The 13,431-nt window shown below is 40.6% G+C and overlaps 1 protein-coding gene across 4 annotated transcripts in view; it reads right to left on the bottom strand.

Annotated features, from left to right (window-relative positions):
- Window positions 1-1,339: 1,339 nt before the first annotated feature.
- Window positions 1,340-13,431, bottom strand: part of ZSWIM6 (zinc finger SWIM-type containing 6) — a 120,668-nt gene continuing 108,576 nt past the window's right edge. For all 4 annotated transcript variants that reach the window (XM_030467540.1, XM_030467537.1, XM_030467538.1 and 1 more), the window contains 2 exons: window positions 6,189-6,270; window positions 1,340-3,936 (listed from right to left, as the gene is read on the bottom strand). In XM_030467540.1, coding sequence (XP_030323400.1) covers window positions 3,074-3,936; window positions 6,189-6,270 — 945 coding nt within the window. In that variant the 3' untranslated portion in view covers window positions 1,340-3,073. The remainder of the gene's footprint in view (window positions 3,937-6,188; window positions 6,271-13,431) is intronic.

Here is a 13,431-nt window from a genome sequence, read left to right as displayed (position 1 = left end):
TCCTACCTCAACAATATGAAAGCAGTACATATCTAAACGTGTTTGATAGACAGATAGACAGTCTGGCCAAGCCCCTGTTGAGACATTGCACAGCTCTACTGTGGACACAGGAGAATTTACTTGGTCATGAAACCAAGCCAGATAAACTTCCACGAGTTCTGGAAGAGTAAGCCATTGTATTCATCGAAAGCAGGTGACACCATCAGGACTGAATTTAATTCTAAGCCTGGTCTTCAAAAAGACTTCGATTTTACAATCTGCATAATCTAAAGTATCCATAATCCTGCAATATTTGTAAAGAGACAAAAAACTCCAAAACACACAAAACCAATTACTGAACTGAGAATCCATCCTGTTCCTTACTGCCTATAGCAGAAAATTCAAAGAAAGCAAAAATGCAATGAGTATACAACACTTGGAAGTGTTAAGAAGGTTGGTACCAAAGGTGAGGACAACTCAGCTGTTAGCAAGGCTTTGTACTTGACAACATTTTACATGATAAGTTGTACAAATATTCAGACCTTTTCCTTCATCTTCCAGAGATATAAATCTCACTGTCACGATTCATTGGTACCCTGGCCTCTGAGAATTGCTTGCTGCACACCAATTCTCCTTTCAGTTGAAGATACTCAACAAACAAACAAACAAACAAACAAAAACAAACAAATAAACAAACAAAAACAAAACCCAAAAACTGGTGTTCAGATCATGAAGTCAAATATGATTAATTTGTTATAGCATTCCCGAGATTATAAAGACACTGGTAAAACAGAAAGCTCCTCTTCAATTTTCAATGATGCCAAATTGTATGGAGAACACACACAAGTCAAACCCACACAAGTCCTACTGAGTAAAGGCTCAAATAAAGCAGAAATGTTAGCTGGTAAGAAAGAACTCCATGCTGTGTGGCATGAGCTGCATGGCAGAAAATACACCGCTCACTTTAGAAAAGCCAATCCGAGAACAGCAAAAACTGTCCTAGTACCTATTTGAAACACAACTCAACTCTCATGGTCACCTAGATAATCCACTGAGTGTAAACAGCCCACCATCCTAGAAGGGCAATCTATCAAGGCTTACTGTTCACTGTATAGATGACACATTTTCAGCCATGGGCAACATTCAGCCCCTCATCTGACACATCACTTTCTTGCACCACCAGCTGTGAACAGTGCTATTCCTCAACAGATTTTTCAGTAACACAACGCAGACTTCCTGGGCTTGATGATGGTATTGCTCACCACCACAACACAGTGAAGTTTCAAGCCAGGTATTTAAGATCTCTGAACTATACCAACACAGTTGAACTCCAGAAGCAGATATAATAAATGAGGCAGAATCAACTTTCAAAAAACTAATTTTAATCAAAACAAAAAAACTGTTGATCATTAACAAGTTTATAAAACAGTGATTTAGTTACATAAATAAATTGATATCAGTGTATCAAATCTTAATTACTTTCAACTTCATGAGCATGTTTACATGGGTGATGAAGTACAACCTTTTTACCTATTATAATAAATAAAATGGAGAGCATGAAATACTTTTTCTAAAGAAAAATACCTACAAACATACCTCTAGCATGTTCTCTAATGAAGGGAACAAGAGACACTGGACAACTTTTGCACCAAAACATAAAAACTGTTTTAAAAAGCACAAGGATACAGAACCATCAGCTAAAGTAAAGACACTACACTGTAACCAAAATTGGTATTTAATAATATAATGAACAGTTTGGTAGTTAGATCTCCAGTTTGGTTATTTTAAAGCATTAAGACAAGGCAAGATAGAAGGCTGCTTTTGTTTGAGTAATTCTAGAGAAAATAAAATATATTAAAAAACCCAACTGAAAAGTAGAACAGTCATACCTACACAACTTTCTGTCCTGCACAAAGTCAAAATACCTATGCAGAATATATATATATAATATATATATATGTTATTTGTGCACAAAGGTTAGCTTATTATTAGTTCACTGCAAAGGCGTAATGTATCATGTCAATCATTTAGGAAAACATTTTGCGCTTTGTGTCAAAAAGGGTATTTCTTTAAGTTTTCTAGGCTAGGAGGCACAAACCCCAATTCTGGCATACTGTATTCTTAATGCTAAGGCTTGCTGCTCTGGCTGTGTATTTTTGTTGTCCCTCTTTACTATAGTGCCTGTTACAAGCACGTGTGTATGTGTGTATACATATATATGTATACACGAGTTGTATAAATATATATATATAAAATTTCCCCAATAGGTATCAGTCCAACCATGCAATCCAAAGGTGGCTCTGCATAGATGCCCAGCATATAGTTCACCACCTGAGCCAACCCTGAAGCAAGGCGCACTTTAGTCCTTCCGATAGGTTTTTTGTTTAAAACCAAGCTACTGCAGCTTCAAGTATTTTGCAATACATAGATTTTTTTATAAATTAGTTAATGTTATATTTCTCAATATTCAGACATATACTATAATATATATACAGTACAATAAATGCTCTCATTCTTTTTTTAATTTTTTTGATAAATCCCTGAGAATGTATGTTGACAGTCGCTAAGTTTCCACATGCACAAGCATCGTGTGCCATGCTTCTGGATGAACAGCACTGCAAAGCCACGTGGTCAGCCTTTTAACTATTAGTATTTCGTTTGTTGGTTTGTTTAAATATGCTGAAATGTAAGGATGAGTTACAAAAGAGTAAAGCTGAATCCATTCGAGGTACTTATCACAGGATGGAGGTGTTTTGTTTGGTTTTTAAAGCCATTGCAATATATGTTTGTTTTTGAGGCTGTGAACATATACAGAAAGGACAGGAGAGCAATGTGGGCTTTTGCCACTTGACAACATATACTCAGTGTAAACCAAACATTTTTTAACCTCTCTCATACAAAACAGAAAAAAGGAAAAAAAACCAAACCATACAAACTCTCACAACATGACAGTTTTGTTTGCAAACTCAATATAACTATACACATATAATACCGGTGTGGCTCTGTTTCTTTAAGTTAAAAAGATAGAAAGGCAGGCTCAAGTAAAAACAAACCACCCCTCCCACCCCACAGCCCCCCCATTCACACATTTTTGTCAACCAAACCGTTCACGAACCAACATCATCAGTTTCTTCTTGCCTTTGTAGATTTGTTTTAGGTTGTCAATAAATTGTGTAAACTGTATGTGACCATCATGAGCCATTAAGAAGGTCTCTCGGGCCTTACTGAGGAACTCTATAAACTCACTATAGTGCCGTGGGCTGATGTGAGTGAGACGTGAATGAGTTGTATTAATGTAGGCTCCAATCGTGGCATCCAAGAGTTGCCGTAAAGGGGCTTTGTCCAGTGACATAAGCTTACCAGAGTTCCTCCTTCCATGAAGTCCCACCATACCAGGAGTGGTCAAAGTACACCTACGTAAAATGTCTGACAGTACTGTTGCACATTTGACACTTTTGACAACCAGAGGTATTATAGCTGCTAGCTCATTTTTCCCAAGGGAGTGGCTGAGTGCACATGCCCACAGAACGTCATTAATGGCAGGGTGTGTGTCCTGATTGTAACTCAGGTTGAGATGCGTCATGGCCAAAGTGGCCAGCTTGTAGGCCCGCATAGGGTAACCACGGTGCTCCATGTATCGTGCTATAGTAAAAAGCTGTGAGTAGCTCATGCTGGTTGTAGCAGCATCTAGAACGATTTGGTAAGCAGTCTCAAAAGCTATGTGATCCTTTTCACATAAGGTCAGTGCAGAGAGGGCACAGTTTTGAGGATCCTTCATGGCACACTGCAGAGCAAGTGTCCTAGCACTGCTGGCCAATTTCTCTTGCTGATGGCAGTCCAGGTGCAGACGGACAATAGTGCTGTTGGACATCACTGTTGTAGCAACAATACTAGTGGCTTCCGTTGGAGTGAAAAGTGTAAACCAGTTTTGCATGATACTATCCAGTGCATAAACACCTGAGGAGAGAAGAAAGGGATCAGCCAAAACAGGTAAAACCTAGCAAATACAGATAATCATCAAGAGATTACATTTGCAGCCAAGCCATAGAGGTTGCCAGTGCACAAGGGGTGTGCTTCAGCAAGAAGGGTTAAACCAGATAGCATGCCTGAAAAAGGACATTAAGACAAAGGCTAATGTGCAAATTCTGTAGAAATCACCGAAATGCAAAGAATAATTAAAGCTTATCTTGCAGGCTCTTATCTTCTGGTGTGACAACTGAGATGTTTTACTTGTTATTTAAGACAATTTGGATAGCAAGATCTGGCTCATTTGGTCTCAACACATCACTCAAAAGCAGCCCTCACACTGAACACTCAAAATGCAATTTTAACTTCTTTTCTCACTGTGCATTTCAAGGCACAAAATAATACACAAAAAACCATGAAAGTATGCTAAATGAGGTTCTTAAAAAAACACCATGGCACACTGGACCAAAAAAAAAAAAAAAGAAAAAAAAAAAGGAAAAAAAAAAAGAAAAAAAGAAAAAAGAAAGACAAAATCCTAACCCTCATCTCCTCCCAACACCCTTTCCAAATACATCTTGTATCAAATTCTTATACACCTGAATATCAAGATCCTTATTAAGGAAATGCTCCGAGCAATATGAACTACTGGATATTATCCAAAAGAGGTACCTTCCTTAGTATCACTTTATCCCTGAAGCGTACGTGTGTGGCAAGGGGAGGAAGGGAGAAACAGATTCAACCTTATAGCCAACATGAGTACCTTGTTACTGCTGTAAGCAGTTTACATACATCTGTGATCCCACCTAAACCACACCCAGAGGTCCTCATTTTCTGTGTAGGACTTATTCTTTCAGTGTACCCCTTCAGTCATGTGCAACAATTCAGCATATATAACAGATATAATAATATCTGTTAATAATAACAGATCTTCATTTAAAGAAATAATAATAACAGATTATTATTAACAGATCTTCATTTAAAGAAAGCATGATTCCTTGCTTTACCAACTTGATTAAGACTCAAGAGTACTTTGTGTGACATTATAGTTTCTCTAAGGGTTATTTTTATTATAATATGTAAACTAATTTAAAGCAGTATTAAAACCTGTATTTTATTTGACAATACACAACTGCATGAATTAATACCCAGGCACTAATATATGTAAGATAGCCTCAGCAATAATTATCTTAGCAAAAATATAACAGCAATAAAGCAAGAGTATTGCTTGAAAATTTGCAGACACAAACCACTTTCTGGATGAGGGCATACCAAGGAAAGCTGTGTTTTCCCATGCTACTGAAAACATTAATTTCCCAGTTAAACATGAAGCAAAGAATAAGCCAATCCAGAGAACAAGCAGCAAAAATACCCTGAAGTTCTAAAATTCAAGAAGTGCCTAAGCAACACAATGCAACTTCGATGTATGAAAATAGAATACAGTAGGGAAACATGCTTTCCAGAAATATAAATATATTTTAGAATATATACAGTAAACTGGAATACAGAAGCTAAGGGATGCCTCACCAAGACACACAGAAAATCTATGGCAAAATCCATAAATGAGTAACATCCTCTGAGACCACTGTTCTTTCACTGCTGTGCTCTCTAAGGCTGATCCTGCTTCCATCTTATTTTCACCTTACATGGTTAACAGTGGGTGCATTGCTATTGGGTTTGCTTTACAGTATATACAAGAAACCTGCACATGACAGTCACACACAAGTTACGTTACACTCTAAGCTTGGATGGGGCTAAAAAAAACCCCCTCTAACAATGACAACCCTTTCATGAGATTCCGTCTGCCACACAGTGGGAGGTATCCTCAACGTTTCCTTCACCTTTTTTCTAGTTCTGCTTCCCAAAAACTGACCAGAAAGCTTTCTCACCTGCCTTTCAGAGCCTCACCTATCTTTCAGAGCAAAAAAAGTCTGAGCAGAGTGCAAAAGCCTATGACCACAAGCCTTTCCTCTGCTGTTGCCTCAAAACCAAACCCATCATTATAAGGAACATGGGGAAATATACGGTATTTCCCATAGCTTATGCACACTCCACCTTGCACAGGAAAAAAAAAACCCTCTATTGTCTTTATGCCTAAAAAAAGCATTCATCATTGCCATAATGATGAATACCAAAGGTATTTTATAGATGAACATAAAGTAGGAGACATTTGTAGAATTTTGCTGTTGCCAAGCAAGGTCAAGCCCTCTAAGATTAGCTAACAATAAAAGCATCTCAGAACATACCTACTTCTGTTGCACATGTTACCAGCCACCTCACCATTTCCCGCCGTCGCCAATTAAGTGTTGACAGTGTCATCCGCATCACCTATTAAAAAAACACAAACAAAATACAAATCAATTCTTTTGCAAACCAAGACAATATACCAACAATTAGTCATTCTCAAATACACGAGGGTTCAAATTGGCTGCCTCTCTCTCACCCTCTCCACTATGTTACCTCTTTTTTAGCTGATATGTCAAAAGATTTGAAAAATATTGCTCAGCTATCTTAGACTAGTATGCAGATAGTCATTCCAACTGCAGATCCTTCACAGCCAGACTGTTTTACCCATGGGAAATAATAAAAAAAAAAAAGCTCAAGAAAAAAACCCCCAATCCAAAGCCCAATCAAATATCTGTTACTCAAATTAAATTATATCATGTCTCCTCTCCTAGATGTGGAGTAGTCAAAACACGTCAACTCTTGTAGGGCAAACAAACCTCTAATTTTTTCATCATCTGGATTTCTTGTCATTGACTTCAACAATGCAGGAGTTCAAGTCAAAAAGACAGGAGTTCAAGTGCTGGAATTTGACTGGCTGCTTATTCTACATATATATATATATATATATATATATATACAGTTCCAGATATATTCAGATATTATTAAGGCCATAACAATGATTTTTCTCTCTGAACAAGGAGTCCCTGCAAATAAGTTACATTATAAAACCATTGGAATCCTAGAAAAAGGACTTCATGCATTGATTACAGTGCCCATATTCTAATCACTTGCAGTTAGTATGCTTTTTCTCAAAACATGGTCAAGTATCATTATGAAGTAAAACAATCACTACAGAAATTGCACATAATGCTTGCCTCAGCTACCTGGACATATCTCACAGATACTTAGGTGAAGGAAGCAAGTAGTTTTCCCCTTAACAGGACCAGTGATCATACTACGGTATTACTACTTCTGTCAACTAAAGAAAGAGCATAATAGGTCAGGGTCTTCACTAATGACCTTTTCATATTAAACTCAGTAAATGCTCTCACAAAACAAGAGTCAGCAGCATTTTTAAGAGTGTTCTCAACCCATATACCCTTTCCAATCCTAAAGTGACTTCAAAGCAGCATGTGGCTTTCTGTCTTACTTGTTACTCCTGCCACCCCTGTCAGTCTGAGAACTAGGAACTAAAGAAGGAGGGCTTTCAGACTCTGAGAGGGGTGGGACACAAAGGGGTCTGTTACCTGCCATTTTTCTGCCCATATAGGTCACACAGACTGGTAACCACTCCTCTCTTTTGCCCACTCCTTGTTCAATGCTGTTCCCTGTGCTCCTGTACGCCCAGCTTGCCATTGCTCTTCAGAGTCCACATCCATTGGGTGCTGGCAAGAACTGTGGAACCCTCTCTTGATTTGGCCCTGCCACAGGGGGCCCTCAGGCACCTATTGCTGCCAGCACTGAGATCGGGTTATATATATATATATCTATATATTTGTATTTTTGTTCGTTATTCCTTAATGTTATTGCTTTTTCCCCATGCTAGTAAATCTGTTTCTTTTATTTTTTTTTTTAAATTTCCAGCCTCTAGTCTTTTCCCCTTTTACTTTCCCTTTGTCGGGGGGTAATAGAGGGTAATACTGCCCTTCGGCTTTTGGTCCACCCACACTGCTAAGCAGTGACATCTCCTTTAGACTGATGCTGTAGATAGGATAATTAAGATGACTGGAAGATTACTGAGGAACACAAATGCACAGATGATGATGATCTTTAATAAGTCTAGTTATAAGCAACCATGAATTGTTCCAAGCCGGCCTCCAAACATTCCCACCCCGAGACTCTGGTGACTACTTCTACATCACCTAAAGTTACAGGATAAGGCCAGCTTCGCTGGCCTCATATTGTGATTTCATTTTAACTTAAATTAGATTGAAGAAAAGCATTTTGAAAGAAAGCAAAATAATCTTTAAGGAGCAACCCAACAGATTTAAAATACAGTTAAAGTAAGTCATGGAACCAGCCTTTGCTTGAAGTTTGTCTGGGATAAAAAAAACAAAAAGCAGCCCCAAGTCAAAACACTTTAGTGTTGGCAATGGCAGTAGGTTTGTCAGTTAGCTGGCACTGATCAGTGAAGAAATTGACCCTGACGAGATTCCTGCACACCCTTGAGATGAGGAAGTCACATAATTTTAAATTTGCAGTCAACAACTTTAGGGAGCTGGCAGCCACGGTGGCCGGATGGGGCGGCTGGTGGATGTCATCCAATGAAACTGTTTGCGGCAACTTTTTGACCAATTGTATAATGACACACTGACAGCTAAGAGTATATAGAGGTGTGTGCTCTGATTCAATACTTGGGAATTGCTTTGACCGTTAAGTGATTACGTTGTTGCTTTGTCCGTCTCATCGGCGACATCTGGTGACCTCGACATGACACAGCAGCAAAAGTGGCCGCTGCACGACGTGCGGCGGAGACGGAGCCCGGTGTAGCGGAGAGCAGTGGGAATCTGCCTGGTCCGGATCTAAAATCTGACACGTAACAAGGTGAGCCACCGGGAACAATATGGTCAATGTGGACAATATTAAGTCCTCTTCTTTAGTTAAATTCTGTCCACATGGAAAGCCCTGCTCGGTCAAAAGGGTGTTAAGACTAGTGACTATGGGCTGAGATGGATACTCCTTTGGAGCAAAAAGCAAGGATTTGAAGCAATGCCTGCCACTGCATTTAGTGTTAGTGCATGGCAAGAAGTTGGGGAGAGATTGTGGGATGAAATATCTAAGGGATCAAAAGCTATGGCTGAACTGGCTGTTACACGGCAACTGCTAAGTGAAACCTTGAAAGAATGGAAGGCAGAACAGGACAAAAAGAACAAAGAGAGAGAAGGTACAGTCACTAAGATGGAGAAAAACACGGTAGAGCCACTAAGATTGAGGGATACGACTCTGATGGGGACTGTGAAATGGGGATGATAAAGGAAAAAATAGAGGTGTTGAAGCTCTTGGCTGAACCAAGTCACCAAGTGGCAGTGAAGTCGGTGAAACAGCAAGAATACTCATCACCTGCTGAGCAGAGAAAGGCTGCAATAGCCTGGAAAATGCCAAAAGACTATCTGAATAATATCCTACCCTACAAGACTCCTGCTCAGCAATTGTATTGCTGAGGAAAATGGGCCTGTTGCATCCTCTGCTCCTCCTGCAATGGAGGGGGAGTATGGGCCTTCATCCTACTGTTACCCATCTTTATCCCCCACTACCTGAGAGTGAGGATGAAAATGAGGAAGGAAGGATAACGGTTCACCAGCTGATAGGGCAGACCGGAGGGGCTGCCTGTCGATTGAAGGCTAATAAAAATTTAGCAGCCCCCTGGACCTTACCCCCAGTGGATGTAACTGTTAAACTGTGGCATCCAAAATGCTCCTGGGACAAGGTTAAGAAAAAGGCGGCCAAGGTGAAGGACTGGGACTCAGTTGAAAAAGTGTGTCTCCTTTGTCAGAATCCTCTTGATCCACAGTTACGTGAGCCAATGGTGTAACCCATATTGAAAGCAGTACTGTGTTTGGGGTTGCAGGATGATCATAACCTGTTTGCCTGGAAGGTGGTTCAGGGTTTGCAAATGTTTTGCCAGAGGTGATGAAGTTGATACGGGTAATTAATACCAATTTGTTATACCCTTATGATATTACACACCTCACTCAGATTTTATACCAACCTATTCAGTTCATGGTGTTCAATTCAACATGAAGGCAACTTGCTGAGAGGGTGGCATTGGAGAATATGCAGTTACCGCAGGGAGATTCGAGGCAGGGTGCTGGAGTGGATGCTCTTGTGGGCTCTGGCAATGTGTTTTCCACTCCACAGGCACAATGGCACCAATGCTGCTAGAGCACTGCCAGCAAATTGGAATGTCAGCATTAATATAAACAATGAAGCTAGCAGCACCATGCCCAAGATATGTGACAATTAAGCAACTATTAAGCAGGGCCCAGAGAGATGCTTCTACAATTTGTGGAAAAAATCACCACTGCCTTAGAAAAACAAGTAGATGATGATAATTTGCATCAGATTCTATGTAAGCAGTTGGCAAAGGATAATGCTAATGAGGATTGCCAGAAAATAATTGAAGCCTTACCTGGTTATCCCACTGTTCCTGACATGGTTGCTGCTTGCTCTTAAGTTGGCACTGTGTCACATGAATTAGCTACAGCCTTGAACGTTAAACCTGCCCCAAAATGCTTTGAGTGTGGGCAAGAAGATCATGTTAAAGCTAATTGCCCTACCAAATCGAAAAACAAGACACAAGAATCTAATGTTAATTTCACGGAGGTAACCTGCAATCATTGTGGGAAGCTGGTACACTTCACAAAACAGCGTCGATCTATATTTCATGCTAATGGCAAACCACTCCAGGGAAATGGTAAGGAGAGCGCAACGGGGCACGCGGGATGCAAATGCCCTACAACAACCTCTTTATGGGGGCGATTCAGATGACTTAAGCCTCTGCAAATGCCTCACAGGGAAAACCAGTGGATCAGAAGGTATGGATGTATTCAGTGCCAACACAGTAACTATTAAAACAAAAGACATCGTTAAAGTACCTTTGGATGCCAAAGGTCCTGTAGGATGAGGACTGAGTGCATTATTAACTGGAAGACCCAGTAACACCTTGAGTGAGTTGATTGTACATGTGGGAGTTACACTATACAAATATGTGCTATAGTTTCCACTCCCTATCATCTTGTCACTATTCCTACGGGCATGTGAATTGCTCAACTTGTACATTTCTTGAGTTGTGTACCCAAAACAGTACTGCAAGAATGGCATGACAGAGGATTTGGATCAACAGGTCCACTGCAAGTGTTCTGGTCACAGGCTGTTGCCCTGTTGAGACCACAGATGACCTGCACCATCTCCAGAGGACATACACCATGAACAGTGAAACTTACGGGCCTCTTTAACACTGGGGCTGACGTGGCCGTTATATCATAACATTTTTGGCCTACCACATGGTCTTTTCTTAATACTAGGATGGGAGTGGTTGGACCTGGGGGGTCCACTCAGGGTGGAATGGCAGCTATGCCTGTGCTGATCACCAACCCTGAAGGTCAGCAGGTGACTATTAGGCCCTTTGTGACCCTTTGTGGCAGGCCCACTAAATCTTTGGGGGAGGAACTGCCTGTCACAATGGGGAATGAAAATTGCCACGGATTTTTAACAGGGGCCATTGGGTTGCAGGACATTCAATGATTCACACTTGCTTTGACCTGGTTAACGGATAACACCGTGTGGGTGGATCAGTGGCCCCTGCCTCTGGAAAAGCTAAAGGCCCTGGAAGAGTTGGTGTCAGAGCAGATAGCTGCTGGACACATCGAATCCTGGAGTTCACAGAATACTCCCGTGTTTGTCACAAAAAAGAAATCTGGGAAATGGTAACTTTTGCATGATGTATGGCAGGTAAACGTTATGAACGCAATGGGGCATTACAGCCAGGCCTTCCATCACCTACAATGGAATGGGGCATACTAGTGGTGGATTTAAAAGACTGTTTTTTTACAGTCTCATTGGCATTGCAAGATAAGGAGAAATTTGCTTTTTCTATGCCTTCTATAAATTATAGATTATAAATTATGCTGAACCTTCAAAAAGGCATCAGTGGAAAGTTTTACCTCAAGGCATGAAAAAGTCACCAACAATTTGTCAGTGGTTTGTAGCCCAAGCATTGTTGCCTGTACAGGAAATGTTTCTGAATGGGTATTGTATCATTATATGGATGACATTTTTCTGGCTGCCAGCAGCAGGGAGCAGTTGGGTAAGATGGAAAACTTGGCTATGCAATCTCTGCTAGAATATGGTCTAATTATTGCCCCTGAGAAAGTGCAGAAGGTGGAGCCCTGGAAATATTTGGGAATAACTGTAACGAATAAGCAAGTGATGCCTCAGCCTTATGTGAAGTTATGTGAAACTTAACAGTGAGATTAAGATGCTAAATGATGTTCATTAATTAATGGGATCATAGAAATGGATACGGCCTTATCTTGGGCTCACCAACTCTCAGCTTCAACCATTGTTGGAGCTGTTGAAACATTCTAACAATCCATCCATCTGAAGCTGACCAAAGAGGATGTACAGGTATTTCAGGATGTAGAGAAAGCCTTGCACACCAAATTTGTGTCTCAGATAGATTTAGCACAAATGGTCCAGTTCTTTGTCTTTATTGACAAGACTGTACTATTTGGAGCTCTTCTGCAATGGAACACTGATTGGAGTAACCCATTACACATTTTGGGATGGCTGTTTTTGACAGCCCGTCCCTGAAAAGGTGATCCTAATTTGTTCAAACTTCTTGCTGAGGTCATCATAAATGCCAGAAAGAGATGCTTGGAACTGATAGGCCATGATCCGGAGAAAATTGTTGTGCCTGTACAAAATTGGTATTTTGAATCGTGTATGGCAAGTAAGTTTGAACTACAAGCAGCAATGGCAAATATTCAAGGGCAGATGATAAGACATCTGCCCACACATCCCGGGCTAAAATTTAAGTGCCAGTTGGTCAGAAGAATTTAAGCCAGACAGACCAAGTTGATGGGCCCACTGTATTCCCAGATGGGTCCAGGAAAACAGGTAAAGCAGCTGTGGTCTGGCATGATGGTAGTCCATCAGACAGGTTCCCAGCAGGTGGTGGAACTGTGGGCCATGGCCGTTGCCTTTCCGACATTCCTGCAAACAGTAAATATTGTCACTGATTCTGCGTATGTAGCAAATTTGGCTTCTCAACTGGACAAGGTCACGTTGGCCACACTAGACAATCCATTGTTCTTCGAGGTACTTCAAGGTAACAAACCATAGTTACCTCAAGGTACTTCGAGGTAACTATGGAAAACTATACAGCAAAGGACCAAACCCTATTTTGTAATGCATGTTCATAGTCATACTGCCCTGCTGGGGTTTTATAATGAAGGCAATGCCAGGGCAGATGGCCTTGTTTCTGCTGCGGCTCTGGGACCTGTTCCAAAAACAAAACAGCTGGCCGTGCTATCACATCAATTTTGTCACCTAAGTTTTCAGGCTTTGTGGCAACAATTTGACTTGTTTCACACCATGGCCCATTCAATGATAGCCTCTTATCCAGATTGTCAGGGAACTCATGTTCTGGTATATTTTGGCACTAATCCAAGAGGCTTGAAGGCTTTACAAATCTGGCCAACTGACATTACCCATGTCGATGACTTTGGCAGACAAAAATACATTCATGTCTCTATTGATACC

Source organism: Calypte anna, chromosome Z (assembly GCF_003957555.1).
Source record: "Calypte anna isolate BGI_N300 chromosome Z, bCalAnn1_v1.p, whole genome shotgun sequence".
NCBI classification, from domain to species: Eukaryota; Metazoa; Chordata; class Aves; order Apodiformes; family Trochilidae; genus Calypte; species Calypte anna.
This window is presented reverse-complemented; position numbering and strand designations above follow the sequence as displayed.